A 17,034-nucleotide genomic window follows, 5' to 3' on the forward strand; every position below is an offset into this window, starting at 1 on the left:
GGGAGATCTTATTGCCGCCTTCCAGTACCTAAAGGGGGCCTACAGGAGAGCTGGGGAAGGACTTTTTACTAGGGCATGTAGTGATAGGATGAGGGGGAATGGCTTCAGACTGGAAGAGAATAGACTTAGGTTAGATACCAGCAAGAAATTTTTCGCTGAGAGGGTGGTGAGACACTGGAACAGGTTGCCCAGAGAAGTTGTGGATGTCCCATCCCTGGAGGTGTTCAAGGCCAGGCTGGATGGGGCTTTGAGCAACCCAGTCTAGTGGGAGGTGTCCCTGACCATGGCGGGGAGGGTTGTAATTCGATGGTCTTGAAGGTCCCTTCCAACCTCAACCATTCTATGATTCTATGATCTTCTGATTCTCCTAGCTAATAATTAGAAACGAGAAGAATAAAATGAGGTTGGGAGCTGAAGGCTGCATCTGCAGGAGCTCAGGTCGCTGGTGTTATGCTGCGCGTTGGATTGTGACTAACGAACTCTGTGATGGGCTGTTGCTGAGTGGGGCAGGTGAAAGGGAGGTTAAAAGCATGTCATGTCAGCATAAACATTATTGCAAACGTGGCATTAACCAAAAATTGCAGTTCACCAAACTGCAAAGGCAGCGTTAACCAAAAACTGCTCCTGGTTCCTGTCCTGCTTTGGTGTTACACCGATCTGTAACACTCATACCACAAAATCTAAATTCTTATCCTTTGCCCGTATTTCCCTCCCTTGACAGTCCTCACAGCTGCTAGCTGCAATCCAGTAGGTGCAGGTTTCTATCAGTCTTGTTAACATTTGTTTTACATGATAAACAAACATTAAAATCGAAGGCTAAATGGATGAGAATCTGCTTGCTTATTTGATCCTTCATGTATCTGCCCAATTTCATTTCTCCTCTCAGTACCATTGCAGATGATTAGACAATTTCCATGTTTTACAATAGCAATCAGCAATTAATACAAACCCGATAGTTGCAATTGACTATAGGCTGGATAAATTGGTGCAGTGCTGCATCAGTCTGTGGGGACCGTCCTCTAAAGCAGTGGCACCAATGGTGGACTGTAAATGTTTGTGTTTCCAAGGCAGCCTCTTGATTTCTCCATTAGTACGTGTAACCTCTGTTGATGCTCTCTTTCCAGAATCCCATCGATGTTCTTGAAATCTCTGTGTTTTCCATTAATGTCATTTTCCTTCCCTATTAACGCACAAGGCTTTATCAAAATTTAGAGGATCGAACTGGTATTCAGTTAACATCATGCTTTGCCGTTGCAAGTCCCTTCATCTCTTGTAGAGATAAACACAGTCTATTTGCACTAACGAAGGGGAAAATAACTTCCTAAATGCCACACAACTACATAAAAGCTGATACCATACTCACAATGATTGCTATTTTCCTCTGTTCTTGGCAACTGTTATTTTGTGCATGTACTGCAGCTGCAACACTGCTGTGTTTAGTGTCACAAACACGAGGTGGTGATAATGCTCTGCAGTGAGAAACGCAGGCTGGCTGGTAACATCAGCTGGCAACTTCCCATAGCCAAAATTGTCACCAACAATAAATGGCAGTGGCCGGACAGGACACAGGCATCTTGTCTGTGACACTGAAATGTTTTCTGTGGTGTTCATACACCCTGCTTATGTCTTGGCTCTGATGGTCTTGATACCATGCTTAGTGATTTATCCTAAAAATAAAGATTATGTCTGTGGTATCTTGCTCCATGTTAGGAGTTTTATATGTCCTAGACCAACCCCTGTGCACAAGTAACATGGGGTTACTTGTGCTGAGATTGGTTTTGTGGTGCTGAACCACAGGATGTATCTGTGTAGGCATGCTGAACCTGTAAAACTGTGTAACTTGTAAAACTGAAGCATTTCCCCTCCTGAGGGGGAAAGAGCCTTTTCAGCTGTGTTTTGTTCCTAAGCACTTTCTGTACAATCTTCTCCTCTCCCACTACACTGAGATATATTTTCTCCAAATTGCGCTGCGAAAAATAGTGCAGTACCTTAACCACACAGACCTTTACCAGTGCTGTTTTCTTTACGTTATACTGCTATCTGCGCCAGGACCTGATGCAATGTAGAGGCTAGTAGTTGCATTTTTTAGCTGGCATACTGTTGACCCAGCAGTCCTTCTCCCTTTGGTTTCTTTCCCACCTTTCAACACTTGACTGAGCCCCCATGTGCCCTTGACCTGGCTTCTAGGGGCCTACAGGCATCCATCCCCCTTTGATCTGACTTTAAGTAATACCTCTCCAGTTTGGACTTTGAATATCTATATGCTATGTTCTCATAGGAGTTTTCTGCAGGGAATTTAACAGTCTTGGTGTTGGACCTCGTAAAGACAACAGTTAAGCTCCATCCTTGAAGATATCAGGTGTTCAAAAGTAACGGACTTGGAAGAGGGGAGGGGAAACAACCTCATTTTCATTTGAGACCTGGATCAGATGCCTGTCAATGTCAGAGGAAGCTGTGCCTGCAGCCTTTCAACTGGTTTATTTTAAAGCCCAGTTTGTTCTTTCTCCTTGTCCAAAGGCCTGGGGATGGTACTGCACGCACCAACCACCATGTCGGGATGCTCTGAGATGCCAGCTGCATGACATCTCCTATGATGATATGGCCAGCATCACTTACCTGTCGAGTCCCATATCAGGTAAACACTACCTTAACAGAAGCATCCTCATACATTTTTTATCTATCCTAGAAATACCTCTGTCACTACTAAAAAAATACTCTGTCCTCCTCTGGTTTGTCGTAGTTTATCAATACGTAATTCCCCTAGGGCCACACCTCGGGATCATCTTTTCTTTGATGTTACAATGGCAAAAATTCCTCTTCCTACAGCTTAGTTATTGCCTAACTACCCCGTAAGCGACATGGGCTGTTTGTCCCCCCTGTTTTAACTTTTGTTTGAGGTCCTCCTGCACCTCCCTGTTAACACCCATGATTTAGAACAATTCTTTTTCTTTTTCAAAAGTCCCCATTCCTCCTCATTCCTGGTTTTTATTTCTCCTGACTCGACACCGTGCCCCGCTCACCAGCACTGTTCCCGAGCTTTCAGAAAGGACAGCCCTCAAAGCCCTGCTGTCCACCACAGGTCCTCTCTGTCCCACCCACTGGCTCTGGGGCTCCCACAGCAGAAGTCCAGCTGGTCAGGTCTCACCTGTGCTGGAGGCAGCGGGGATGGAGACACCACTGATCCCCATTCATTGGTCCTAAGGTGTCTGTCATCCCCTCCCGCAAAGCATAGCCAAGATCCCAAATCTGTGCACAAAATGATAACATTTATTGAAAGAGTAATTTTTTTTTTAATACAAAAGAAAGCTCTGTACATAGTACTGTGATTACTTCCACATCCTTCCAGAAACACAACCCTGGAAACTGGAGGGAAAAAAAAAAAAAAAATAATCCCACACACACTTATGCGTACACACGCGCACACACACACGCACACACACACACAACCCTCAAACCAGTAAAATGAACTAAAAATGTCACCACACAATAAATGCCATTTCATCCCTGATACACAAGTGTTCTTACAAGTCTGCACTTAAATAAAATACACCATTAGCGTTTAACCAGCAGTTGCCTTTGGGGAGCCAGGGAGGGGATGCAGACCCCCTGTAGCAGCAGGGGCACTCCTGCCATCCCGGCCCAACAGCTCTGCTCCGCAGTGCTAGCACAAGCAAAGCGGAGCAAAGCCAGGCCACAGTGATGTGCTTGAGGGGCAAAGGACAATGCAAACCCCGACCCCATCCTTCTCCCTGGAAGAACTCCTAGGTACCCAGCCTTGTTTTGGAAGCATCACTGAGCAGCTTTCATACACCTCGCAATGGGGCATGGCACAGCGCTCCCACGTGCTCTGAGCTGCGGGGTACGCATCACTCTTGGAGCAAGGATACTAAGGGGAGGCAGCATGCAATCTCACATCACTCTCGCCGGATGGGCCACCCCACTCCCCACGAGCCCTTCCCAGGCTGCATAACAGACTGAGGGCTGAAAGACCGTTCTGGGAGCTCTTTGCACAGGGAGCTTGGAGGGGACCTGTCCACATCCCTGCACTAAGGAACAGCTATAGAGGGGAAACTACAGCCCAGATCATCAGCTAGGAGTCCAGGAGATGCTACCTGCACAGTAAGCAGGGAAAGCAGGGATCAGCCAGTGCTAGCCACTCACCACCCACAGAGGAGTGGGGATGCCCCCTATCCCTTAGGCACAGGTAACACTGCTCCACACCAAAAGCAGTGACAGAACAGCCACAGGTCCCAGGACCAGAGGTGAACAGGACAGCCAGAAAACCCAGCCCACCTCTGGCTCCCAGGCACGCTGCAAGCCCCTTTCTCCCGAGGGATGGGTTTCCCACTTCTAGAGAACAGCCACTGCTTCACTTGCCTTCTGCCTGTTAAGCCCAAAATGATGGGTATGGAGTCCTCGGTACAGGTAGTGGGAAACAAGCATCCCACTCGGTTCAGCTTGATCCCTGGCACATGCTGGTGGGTGGAGAGCGCAGCTTAAACGCTAATGCTGAGGGAACATGTCCAAGGTTACAATACAAACTCAAAAGCAAGGCCCCTTTCCTGCCTCCATGCCCACCCACCCCTCTCCCATCCCCCTGGTACAAACCCCATGAAAACTGTACAGGAGCCAAACTTTTATTCCTTAAAGAATTACATAAATACTGAGTTTAACACTTAGAAAAATAAAGTCATTTTCTTTTTTTTTTTTCTTTTTTTTTTTTTTCCTTTTTTCTCCAAGGCGTCTTTTGTCTTTAACTTAAAAAAAAAAAAAAAGTTACAGTAGCTGCTTCTTCCCCTAAAGATTCAGCAGCTTCTCTCACTTGCTCACTCTCCCTCCAGGGACAGGGCTAGGTAGCAGAGCCATTCACAGCAACTCCCATGCAGGACCAAGCACGCTCCAGCCCTTCTCCCCTGGCCTTGCTGAGCCTGCACAGGCATCACAGCTGCTCCTCCACAGCCCAGGATGGTCACCCTGGTGCTCAGAGGAAGAGCCTGCCGCCTACCCGGCAGCTCAGTGCCCCATGGGCTCTTCCCTTTGACACTTGAGTTCTTCTCCACCTTGCATCAGACACAAGAAATTTAGAAAGCGCTGGCTGGAGCTGCAGGGGGATGTGGGAAAGACCCAGCCACGTTCCCCTGGGTGTATGGAGTCCGCAAGCAGTGCGAGGGCTAAGAAGAGAGTGTGGGGCTATGCCGGCCACAGAGCGCCACCCCCTACCCCACCCCAGGAGGTCTCCCGGGCATCCACCGACCACCTCAGCTGTGCGAGGGCAGCCGCCGGGGCAGAGCCAGGCAGGCTGCAAATCTGCCAGGTAGCCCAGCGAGGAGGCACTGAGGGCAGAGGGCTCACTGTAGTGCATACGAGGAGGACGGGGCCATCTGCCGCAGGCTGTGCCCTGCCCTCCAGAAGGGAGGGCGCGCAGGTCCAACCCGGAGATGCACATGCAAGCTTGGCCGCTTGCCCCTGTCCAGAGCCCAGGGTGAGTTGCTGCGGCCAGGACCCGTCACCCCCACAAAGGCACATTGCTGAGGCCAGCAGCACAGCCTCGGCCCGCGCTGCTCCAAGCTGCACCCGCAGGACGGCTCTGGGTCCGAGCTGAGCCCCACGCAGAGCAAACACTCGTGGGCAAGGTGACCCGGAGCACCCAGGAGGGGCCAGAGCCTCCAGCTGGGAACGGCCCGCAGTATTTATTTACAGCGCAGAGCAATCCTCCCCTCAAGAGACACGTTTCTTTGGCTGGCATGAGACAAGCACAGCTATCGCAGCATCCAAATGCCCCCAAGCCCTGCACGGCCCCAGCACAGCTCCACCCCAGGTGGGTCCTGCAGCCCCACGCGCATGCCTCTGTGTGTGTGTATGTGTGTGGGTGGGTGGGGGGGTGCGTGTGTGTGTGTGTGCATGTGTGGATGAAGGAAACGTGAAAAGGCAACAATAAATAACTGGTGCAGTCTGTACGAGAAGGAATTGCCACCAGCCCCGGCACTGGCACGGCAAGCCAGGGACAGCACAAGGCTGGCAGCAGAGGCCTCTCAGTCACTCTTGGCGCTGTGTGAGGTGTCCAAGTTGACCACCTGCAGCTCCGTCAGGCTGCTGCCACTGCTGCTCTGCTGCCCGATGACAGCCATCTAGAGAGAAAAGGGAGGAAGCACTGGGGAATAGCATGCCCTGAGGCCATGTGTGCCAGCAGCCAGGGTGGCCCTGTCCTCTCTGAACACCTGTCCAAGGAGGGCAAGACTTCTTCACCCAAGGGTGGGTGGCACTGACATCTTTCCCAGACCTGAGGACTGGCCCTAACCAAGGGCCTGGGCCTGCCCAGACTCACAAAGGATGTGCAGGCAGGGGCAGAGCAAGGACACCCCCTGAACACCTGTGAGTACCACTCTGTGCCTACCTGGTGAAGCTGGACAGCTGAGACTGGGATCTGAACGGTGCCTGATGGGGCTGTCAGGAACACTTGGGGGACGCCACCTGCCACAGAGAGAGCAAAAATGATACCATCCCTTAAACAGTGCTCCTCTATAGGCCCTTTCTCTGAGCTCCGTGGAGCTTCACAAGGGTGAAGGTGCCTGTTTTGCATGCATAGAGGCATCTCAGGAGAAAGCCACATGAGCTATCTTTCCAAATGCTGGGAGAAGCAGGCACAGGCTCTCAATCCAAGTCTTGCCTGCATGGCTTCATGCTGCTTTGCCCCCTCGTGCAACCACACATCCTCTCCAGAGTCTCCTAGCTCCCTCCACTGCCTGCCCCATATGTCACCTGTCCCAACAAGCCCCATCCTTTTTCCCCAGCAAACAGCTCAAGCAATCCTTTGCGTAGGAGAATGGTGGGAACTAAAAGCATGCATCAAGCATCTCACTTGCCAGGCCTTTGTACAGCCTCTAGGACTGCTTAGAAGAAAATTCTTTGAAATTAATATACAGCATAAATACACGTGAAAAGGAGAAAAATCAGGGTGTCGGAGCACTTAAGGGAGTGCTGACACAGACAGCTGTCTTACCCTGATCCTGGACCTGGCCGTGGGACACCTGCATCGCTGAGGGCGCCTGTGAAAAAGCGTTGAGGACTGCAAGTCCACCGTCCGCAAGGCCAGATGTAGGTGCGTACATCACCGCATGTGGGCTGGGGTACATCATGTGGCCACCCACAGTGGTTGGCACAGACGACGTCATGATGGTCGCCGGGAGAGTCACTGTCAGCAGGACAGACTACATGTGAGGTACACAAAAGGAGTCTGCTACACTCACACGCCTGCTCAGCATCCCTCCCTCAGCCACCCTTGGCATGCTATCCTGAAGCAGCAGGTGCGTGGATACCCATCTTGTTCTCCAAAGCTCTTGGGGAAAAGCCCCAGGAAACATGCAGGAGAGCTGAAACCTCTCCTTTAATGAGTAAGTATTAGAAAGCAGAAAAGCACAGTAGCCAAATATCCCAGGACTGAACTCAACTTGAGATACGAGTTTCCTGATGAAGCTTTAATAAAACTGTTGAACTGGATTCAGCCTGCACCCGGCACCCGAACTCAGATTTTGCGACAACAGAGGTGTTCTCTGCACACAGAATAAAAATCTCAAGTAGATGTGAGCTAATGCCTTGTGCTGGGGGCAATGCTGGCTCACTAAGAAACCATCTGAGAACTGGGCAACCTGTTCCCAGGCCCATACTACAAGTAAGAGCAGATGATGTATCTGGAGAGGCTCTGAAATCCCTTCTAAGATGCCCTACGCACAGCGGCATCTACCTAGACATAGGGAAAAAATACACCTGGGAAACGGTCAGAAAGGCTGGGATAGAGTTGGTCTGAAGGATCTTGAGCAGGGTGCAGGCGTGAGATCTGTTGGTGTGGTTTAGGAGCAACGGTTAGGAATGAAGACAGAACATGGTTACTGTAAAGTCCAAATTACCTGTTCCGCTGGAAGAGGTCTGGGTAAGGTCAGTGCTGCTGTCACTAGAGGGAGACGTTTGCTGCGGTGCCTGGTGCACCTGGATGGCCTGGACTGGGACCTGTTGAGCCATGGTACCACCTGGGGAGAGAGAGGAGCCCATGAGCCTGCGGCTTAGCAAGGATATGGGTACTCTGGGCCATGTGAAAGCCCCCCAGTCCCTCTCTGGCCACACACAGCTCTGCAGTGTGGCTCTGCACTGCACTGGGGAAGACTAGCGAAAAGCAGCACATGGCAGAAACCAGACCCTGCCCCAAAGAGCAGGCTAAAACCTGCTCTTTCCTGGCAAACAGGGGCCAAGGAGGAGTTAGCTGGCCTACAGGGCTCCAGAGAGAAAAGGAAAGGCCACAGCAGCTTTTGTCCAGCTCCCATGCATGGTTCAGGAATGTCTGGGGCCCTCATCATCACTCCTGGCACCACCAAGACACAGCACAGAAGATGCTGGGAGGAAAGGGCCCAGCACTGCCCATGCTCAGCCAGCCCTGCAAGGATCATCTCACTGCACTGAGCAGAACTGCGAGAGCCCAAATGCCCAGGCCAGCTGGGCCCCGCTGCCTTCACACTCTGGAGCCCAGCTCCATCCTCCACAGCGCACTCAGGGAACAGCTATCTCACCTAGCTTGTGGTCTCAAGGACATCACAGTGCCCTACAGAGGAATTAGAGATAACTGGGCCACAAGGTGTGCACCCCAGAGCTGCAGGGGCACAGCCACACAGCCTCCAGCCTAGCCCGCTCGCTGCGAAGCTCTTCAGCTCCAGAGACAGCGCTCAGCAGAGAAAGCTCCCCTCAGGCTCAGGTTCTGTCTCCAGAGGAAAGCGCAAGGGATGCCAGAGGCCAGGAATCACCAGCCACCTCGTTCAGACTGGGCACCTCCCCACATACGACACCAGAGACACACATCCATTATTTTCTTAGGTCCTCCAGATCACAAAGGAAATCCAGCCCCCTTGCATGGGATCACACTGTCTGCCTGGACCCACAGCAGCCATAAGGGCTCCAAAAAAGCATGCAGGCTATCAGGCTCATCAACTTGGGCACAAACAAGCAGCACACAGGAAATACTGTCCACTCTCAGCGCTGGTCCCCAGATGATGGCTGCCTCCACAAAGCAGAGCCTAGACCTGCTCTGAAACTCCAGCCAGGAGCATGTCCAACACCTGGAGATCCTTGACTCAGCACAACAAAAAGTTCCTACAAAGGACAACACACACAAGGCAGCACAGCAGCACCACTCCCTCCTCTCCTCTGGGTCTCTCCTAATCTATCCTCTGCACTGTGGTTCAGTGACCGAGTGCAGATCCAAATACAAAAGCAAGGGCAGCTGCTCAGAGCCAAACGCCAGCACTCAAAAAAAGCATCCACTGGGCATCTAAGCCCCTGCAGTCTCCTTCCATCAGTCCTCCTAAGCAGCACAGTTGAGCCTCAGCACAGCTGCACCAGGGACCTGTTTCCTCTGTGTTTGCTAGCCACAGGGCAAACCCTGGAGCAGGAGCCTGACAACCCACCGCTTCCCTTGGTCTGTACCCCCCAGGATGCTGCTCCTGCCTGCACCAAGCATTCTCTGCCCTGTCTCTCCCCCACGCTGCCTTCTCTGCGCTCCCACCTCAGCTGGGGGTCAACTCTCTGGCCAGGACCAGGACCCCCACAGACACCTCCATCCCCCCACCTCAAGCAAGCGGAGGAGAAGGGAGTGCTGACCTGTCAGCGACACGATCTGCCCTCCAGCTCTGGCAGGAAAGCGGAAGACTGTCTGTTGTGCCTGCTGCAGCTGTCCAGCCGTACCCGTGACCACCTGGCCCTGCTGGCTGGAAAGAGCCAGGGAGTGCGGCTGTAACTGAGTGAGAGGAATGGTAGGGGTCCCCGGAGAAAGGGAAGCACCTGCCAAAAGGAGGGAGAAAGAAAGGCTTTGTCACTACCAGCTCTTTTCACTCCCTCCAGGCCTCTCGGTGCTGCCCTGGGGTCCCAGCTCAGCTCCCTGCCACCATGCCCTTCCCAGCAGCAGGGCCAGCTAGCAGCACTCTAAGGAAACAGTCACTACATGACCCTTCTCCAGCCACAGGCCTGGCTGGGCTCAAGCTAGGAACCCCAGCCAGGTTCACCCTACAGCAGCAACCACTCTGCTTCCTCCTGCCACTAGGCCTTCTCTCCTCTGGAGAGGGCAGCAACACACTCCGGGTGTAGAGATGGACGGATGCAGTCCTCAGCCCCTAAAGGCACTGACCTGACATGAGGGTGAAGCCGGTGGGTATCGGCATGAGGCCCCCAGACGTCACTGCACTGGCTCCAGTAGTCTTCAGCACTGTCCCGTTGGCACTGGTGACGGCATTGGGGCTGATGCTGGCAGACACTGGCGCCAGGTAATTAGTGATGGGGAATGACGGGCCGCTGCTGACCTGCATGGAGGTCGAGGTGGTGGGGGCTGTCTGGATGGTGGACGTTGTCCCCGGCAGGTTGGTGACAGTGAACGCTGGTTTCAGTGCGTCCTGGGGAAGGAGAGATTGTGACAACTGAGACCAGCCCTCGGATCTGGTCAACATCTGCCCATGAGACCAAACCAGGCTCCATAGGTTGCATCCCCGTGCTAAACCATACCCCCATAGCTTGCTGCCAGCACATGGAGCAGAGCCAGGGTAGCAGAGAGGAGTTACTTGTACAAACATGAGGAGACCGTGCCCAATAATGCAGCATGAGGAGAGCTGGAGGGAGCTCAGCGTAAACCTTGGATGCAAGCCCAGGGCCACACAGGTCCCCTGAGAGACTCCCCTGCAAGACAACAGGGGACGAAGCAATCCTTCCCCTCCCCAGGAGTCCCCATAGCCTCTAAGAAGAGAACAGCCTCTTTTTGGCACACACCAGGCAAAAGCAGTCCTTGCAGGGACAGACATAAAGGCAAACACACTGTCTCCTGTCAGGAACACACACCACTTCCCTTATGGCAGGAAACACATGGCCAAGAATTGGCTGAGAACTGGCTCTTAAAGGCAGCCATACACCAAAAGCAGCAAGGGAGAGGTGAGCAAGGCCAAACCCGGACACCGGGGAGGCCCAAACCCAGTGCTGAGAGCTGCTTTGCCAGGCCCTGGGCAACGCTTCCACAAATCTCCTGGAGCAAAGGGGAAGCACCCATTTGCCAGTCCACTAGCAGGAGATGGGCACCAGGCAGATGCTTCCACGGGACCCCGCAATGTTAGCTATGGCCAGCACGCACCGTGGTCCTGCAAGGAGCGTCGAAGCTCTATGCCTGTCCGAGGACAGCTTCGCCAGGGAAGCTGAGCAAAAGGAGGAAAAGGGCCCCACGCTAGGCCAACGCTAGCCCAAGAGGCTGGCCACCTGGGTCTGGGAACAAGGGAGGAACGTGTCTGCCAGGCTGCAGGGCACGTAACACCTCAGTTTCCGCAGCCACAAAGCACGTGGCTGGACGTGGCTTGGATCTGGAGGAAGCAACCAAGCCCAGCATGATCCCTGCTGCCCCTAGCAGTCACACTTCACCTAAGAGGCCTCCTTCCCCCAAATTCCCTTTTGGATACCCAGGGTCTCCATGGCCCCTTCTCCTGCCCTGCTCAGCTGGCCAAGAACAGGCTGCAGATACACTGCTCCACAGGAGACCATGTCCTAGGCCACAAGGGACCTGTTGTCCCCATACCCTATTACAGCTGCCGGCACGCCTGGGAAGAGTTAAGGCTGCCACACTCCCACCCCTCCCGCTGCAGGCTGGTGGGCCCAGCTCTCCCACGTGCTAAGCCTTGTTCCCAGCTTGTCAAGCTGCCAGGAACGAGGAATTCACAGCTCAACGAACAGCTAAAAAAGGGAAGGCAGCCCATTTTGGACAGGGGGAGCCAATCCCGGGCACTCAGCCGTGCCCCAGGGCCTGGGGAGGGAGGAGAGCAACGCCCCTCCGCCTTGGCACCACAGTCCCTGAAGTGTCCGAATTAGAAGAGGCACGTGATAACAGAGTGGAGCCCAGCAGAGGCACTTTCCATTAGCTCAACCACAAACTCCTGCCATCCTACACGGGACACAGAGGCCGTGGGCACCCTCCCCACGTGGGTGACAGTGCAGAGCTCCCCTTGAGCCCACTAGGCCGTGGGAGCCATAGCAGAGCGGGGCGGCTCCTGTTCCCAGCTGGAAAAGCCAGGCTCCCTCATCCCCAGGCGTAGCCCTGAAGCTGTACACCCGTGAGATATAGTCCCCCAAGCAGCCAGGACACTTAGCATCCCCTCAACACTCCGTAGTCTCAGGGCTGGAAGAGGCATCCCAAAAGATTCACAGCACCTTACTCAGGGGGATTCCCAGGACTCTCTAGAAGCAAGAGGGCAAACCCCAGTATGATCAGAGGTGCTTGGGAGGAAGGCTGTGCCAGCAGGGTCAAACCATGCACACTCCATCTCTGCTCTCCCTACTATGCCACAGGTGAGACTCAGACTCCTCCTTTCTTTGCTGCACTTCTCACGGGCTGCAGCAGTAGTTCCCAGTACAGAGAGGTGGGAGAGACCTTGGGATTGGACACCCGCTGCCTCCTCCCCATGCCTGTTTGGGATGCCTCAGAGCCCCTGGGCACCTTGGCTCGCCCCAGCACCCCTGCAAAGCCCAGACTATGTGCAGGAGCCCAGCCTTCAATAGGAGCCAAGTCATGTGTCACCTTCAGCACATTACCCAAGAGGCCACGGAGAAGGCCCAACCCAAGGCAGCACAGCAGCCCTGAAGTCCCTTCCCTTCCTGATCCAGCTGCACATCCATTACCCACCATAGCTCACTGCAAACTTCAGTTTGCAGAGCAGTGCCTGGGGAATCGACAGGCAGCAGAGAGGTGCAGTACAGCGGCAGGAGATGTCTGCACAGACCCACACCACTGTGCACGCTTGATAAATGCTACACAGCGTGAGTGGACCACAGGGCATGGCCCAGGCCATCTGATGCCCATCCTGGACCATAGCAGGGTCTTGGGGACAGAAACAATCCCACTCCATAACTTCTGGGGGCTGCCTGGGACAACGCTGTTCAGCATGGTCCATACCCACCAGCCAGCATTATTACACAGACATTGCAGGACAACTGACCTTGGTGATACGTGGGAAATCCCAGTCTGGTCTCCAACACCTGGTCTGGATTCCAGATGCGGCAGGAAGTCCCACCTTCTCCCCACCCTAAGAGATGACCAGATCAGGGCTATTCCTATGCTCTCATCCCAACGTAGAGCCCCTGAGCTTCCTCCAAAATCCCCTCTCCCACATAAACCCAGGAGATTACATGAGGGCACCGTGTCCTTTGGGGCCCACAAAGGATCAGACAGGTCAGTGCACAACAGTATCATTGTGAGGATGTAGCTGCTGTCTTGAAAGTACAGCATGCTCCAGTCCCAGCTGTGGTCCGAGCCCAGCTCCATGGCTGGGAGTTTGAGTTTGGGAAAGCAGGAGGATCTCATAGCTGCTGCTGGCTGTAGCGCAGAGGAATACCAGCAGGCTGCTGACCGCAGGTAACAGCCTGGCTGCATTGCTTCCCCCCTCTGTTGCAGCTGCTGAACACGAGCAGGTTTTGTCCATACAGAAATCCAGGAGACATAGTTCACAGGAAGGCCAAGGAGCAACTGCCCAACCCTCTCAGTGCATCCTATGTGGCTGGACCTGACAGCCCAGGCACTTAATTTCCTGCCACCTCCTCCAATAAGGCACCTGAAACCCAGCCCTGTGTACCACCCACCTAGCATGGCCCACCTACAGGCTCCCTTCATCCTCAGAGGGCTTCTCCATCTATCTGAACTGGGCTGATCTCTGCCAGAGCACCAAACCAGGTTTCCAGCCCGGCAGAAGGCACAGCAGGACTGGGGAGAGTTAGGGTGGGACTGTCCCCAGCCCCAGGACTTGCCATGACAAGAATTCTCAGCAGGCCAGGGTGGGTTTAGCCAGAATGTTAAACAAAAGACAGCGTCACAGGGCTACTCCAGCCCCACACCAAATGTTGGCTGTAGCCATAAGGCACTCCACACTAAGCATCACTACTCGTGATTACTGGGATGGAGCTTGCAGGGCACTAAGTGGGGCTTGCATCAGAAAGCGGGCAGAGAGAAGTTGCGTTAAGATCACCTCTGCAATGTAACTGCACCCCAAAAGCACACTTCCTTTGGGGCCACCTAGCAGTATTTTCAGGGAAAATCTTAAAGGGACACGATGCGGACAGGCCCCATGCCAGGGACAGGTCAGCTGCCATGCACACTTCCTGCACCACTAAATAACTCCAGGCACAGGTAATTTGTCTCATTACAAAATGCCCACGGGACTTGCCTTTTCATCCAGGAGAAGCCTAAGAGACACAAGTCCTTACAAATACAGGCTGCACAAGGGAGAAATTGCTGGTGACAATGGGGTCCTTTGCCTACCGGAAAGGGCTGGCACAGCTCACACCAGGAATCAGAGGCACACAGGGGAGTCATGCCAGACTGGGACAGCCAGGACTATTGTTGGGCTCCCATCAGTGGGAAGCCTTCCCAGGGACTCTTCTGGGCTCCCGCACAGAGTTCTCCAGCCAGCAACACCTTGGCCCACCACAGTTCCTCTACCTGCAGGGATCTCTCTGGGACTGCTGATATTTCTCAGGGCTCAGCAGTGATAAGCTTTTGCTTGGTGCAGCACTGCATGCACATGGGGAAGAGGGCATGGAGGAATACTGGCTGCTGGGTACCCAGCGGCACTGTTACCAGAGCTGGTGGGCTGCCACAGGATACAAACACGCAGCTGAACACCCCTGCAGCAGCAGACAACATGCCGGGCACACCTCAGCGCTGCATTTGCCATCTTTGGGATTACAGCACAGAGATCGCAAACACCCTCCTCCAGGTTCTGTCTGCTTAACATGTAGTGGCTACTGCATGGCAAGGATGCTGCTGTGGCACGCATATGGTTGGCTGGAGGGGTCCTAGAGCAAGGCCATGTTTTCATCTTGAAGGATGCTTTTGCAGCAAGCCCAGTACTCATCTCATGACCACAGGTACAGCAGAGCTGCAGCAACTCACAGCACCCAAGAGCACTCCACAAAGGCCCAGGAAGCTGTGGCACATCCCCCAGTTCAGCCGGTCACCCCAGCCTTGCACCACAAACTCCCCTGCCTCCCTTCTCCAAGTGCCTGCAGACCAGAGCACCAGCCTGCAAAGGAAGCAGCAGGGATACAGGAGCCAGCTCTCTTGCAATAGCTCCGAGGAACAGCACAAGGGGATACAGGGACAAGATAGAGCCTTTCCAGCAGAAAAGGGCCATTGCCTGACCCTGCGCCCATGGCCAGGCCCTCTGCAGCACCCTGGGCAAGAGGCCACAAGTAACACAGGCAGCCAGGGGCCGGCGCCTGCAGGGACACCAGGCAGGGAGCAGAAGCGGTCCATCCAGCGAAATGTTTCCATTCCCTGTGTCCTCCCTGCCCCCTTCCAAAACAGCACCAAAGCAAGAGACAGCTGCAGCTTATAAGGAATGTGAGGGGCCCTGCCAGGGACTCTGGCGAGGGAAACCAGGCCTTATAAGGCCATGGAGGCAGAATCAAATTTTTATCAATGAGTGCAAGAGCACGGAGACGCCCGGGGAGAGATAACGGTGCCGAGAGCTGGCCAGGGGGGTGGGCTGGGCCAGTGGGGAGCCCCGCTGCAAAGGCCAGAGCCAGGACACCTGCCACCCACTCCCCTCCCTCTCCAAATCCCCACTACCGCCAGCCAAATGAAGGAGGCAGCCCTGAGAGGCCACCACACGAGCTCTCGAGAGTCGCGGCAAAAGGGGACCCGTCCTCAGCTTCCCAAGCTGATATTCAAGGAGGGCTGGAGATGGTCAGGGCTTGCAGCACAGCCCCACAGGCACGGCACGTGCCCCCCCAGAGTGCACAGGCACATTACCTTGGTCTCCCCACTGCTGTCTGACTCAGACACCTGGTAGGTGAGGTCCGTCTCCTCAAAGCCCGTGGCACTCATGCGCTGGTCAGTGGTTGGGTCCGAGCGTGGGGGCGAGTCTGGGGAGTTGAGGCACGTTTGGATCAACGCCTTCCCCGTCTCACTGGTGATCATGGGCTGTAGCTTCCGTGTGGCAAACGTGTACACATGGCCCGTCTCACTGGCCACCAGCAGCAGGACTTGGGTGCCCGTCAGCGTGGAGAGCTCGTAGGCCTGCCAGCAGCACAAGGGAAGAACAGGGAGTCACAGACAGCAGGGACACATACAGTGCAGGACAAGAGTCCCTCGCATGTCCCTGCGCTCCCAGCATGGCCCTCCTTTTGCTCACACCAGCTCCCTGTCACCCCAGAGGAGCTGTGGCCTCTAAAACCAACTCAAGATTGATTGTCTACAGGTTGAAGTGCCCCGTGCTGTGTTCCCATCTCCTTTAGCATGCCCTTAAGGGATGTGCATGCTAAGAGGCCACAGGAAGAATGGTCCCCTCAGGAGAGCAGCTTGAGGACATGGGGACACTGGGTTGTCCCCATGCTGGAAATCCCACCAGCTTCTCCAGACACGTCTGGATGCCTCCCCCCCTCACCTCTGCTGAGCCATGTGAGAGGATGCTACTCAGCCCACGTGTCTCTGCTACCTCTTTGCCCTCACCGACACCCCAGCCGGGCCAGGACCAATTCCCCTCTCAGTCTTTGCAGTCCTGAGCACAGCTGCACCCAAGCACAGTGAGGACACAGGACACCACCCCCCATGACTGACCGGTGGGCTAGGAAGAACACTTGATATGCCATCACGGCACACTCGGTGGTCTCACACATGCTACCACTGATGGGATTGCCTCATTCTGCACCCCACACAGCCAGGACATGCCCAGCGGTACCCCCACAGCCTTTCCCACCTTCCCAGAGTGCACAAAGCCCAGCCCGGCTGGGATGCTCAGTTGGGATGCAGCACTGCCCAGTTGTTCAGAGGATGCTATGAGCACCAACGGGGATGCAGATGAGCCAGCAGCATCCAACTGCACACTAAATCCCCCTCTTCCAAGTTTCTAATCGGCCTTTGCACAACGGCTCCAGCCACCGGGAACCACGGAGAGCACTCTGGACCGACCCAGACATGGCGCCGGTCCCTTCCGCGGCCGAAGGGGACAGACCTGCCGGGCCCTTGGCGGGGCA

General features: G+C 54.5%; 1 protein-coding gene across 1 annotated transcript; it reads right to left on the reverse strand.

Moving 5' to 3' along the window:
- Nucleotides 1–5,793: 5,793 nt before the first annotated feature.
- On the reverse strand, nucleotides 5,794–16,072 carry SRF (serum response factor (c-fos serum response element-binding transcription factor)). The gene is made up of 6 exons (XM_009894846.1): nucleotides 15,812–16,072; nucleotides 10,166–10,427; nucleotides 7,905–8,024; nucleotides 7,001–7,192; nucleotides 6,395–6,471; nucleotides 5,794–6,128 (listed from the first exon to the last, which is right to left on the reverse strand). The coding sequence occupies exons 1-6, from the start codon at nucleotides 15,977–15,979 to the stop codon at nucleotides 6,033–6,035; spliced, it is 915 nt and encodes a 304-aa protein (XP_009893148.1). The 5' UTR covers nucleotides 15,980–16,072; the 3' UTR covers nucleotides 5,794–6,032.
- Nucleotides 16,073–17,034: the final 962 nt, after the last annotated feature.

This window comes from Charadrius vociferus, unplaced genomic scaffold, assembly GCF_000708025.1.
Source record: "Charadrius vociferus isolate BGI_N301 unplaced genomic scaffold, ASM70802v2 scaffold411, whole genome shotgun sequence".
Lineage (NCBI taxonomy): Eukaryota > Metazoa > Chordata > Aves > Charadriiformes > Charadriidae > Charadrius > Charadrius vociferus.

Excerpts from the sequence above, each read along its gene's own strand:
- SRF (XM_009894846.1), bottom strand. The coding sequence starts at position 15,979 with ATGATCACCAGTGAGACGGGGAAGGCGTTGATCCAAACGTGCCTCAAC. Across the intron at positions 7,193-7,904 it reads GACCTCTTCCAGCGGAACAG|TGACTCTCCCGGCGACCATC; the intron begins GTAATTTGGACT and ends TCCTGCTGACAG. Across the intron at positions 6,129-6,394 it reads CAGCTGTCCAGCTTCACCAG|ATGGCTGTCATCGGGCAGCA; the intron begins GTAGGCACAGAG and ends TTTTCTCTCTAG.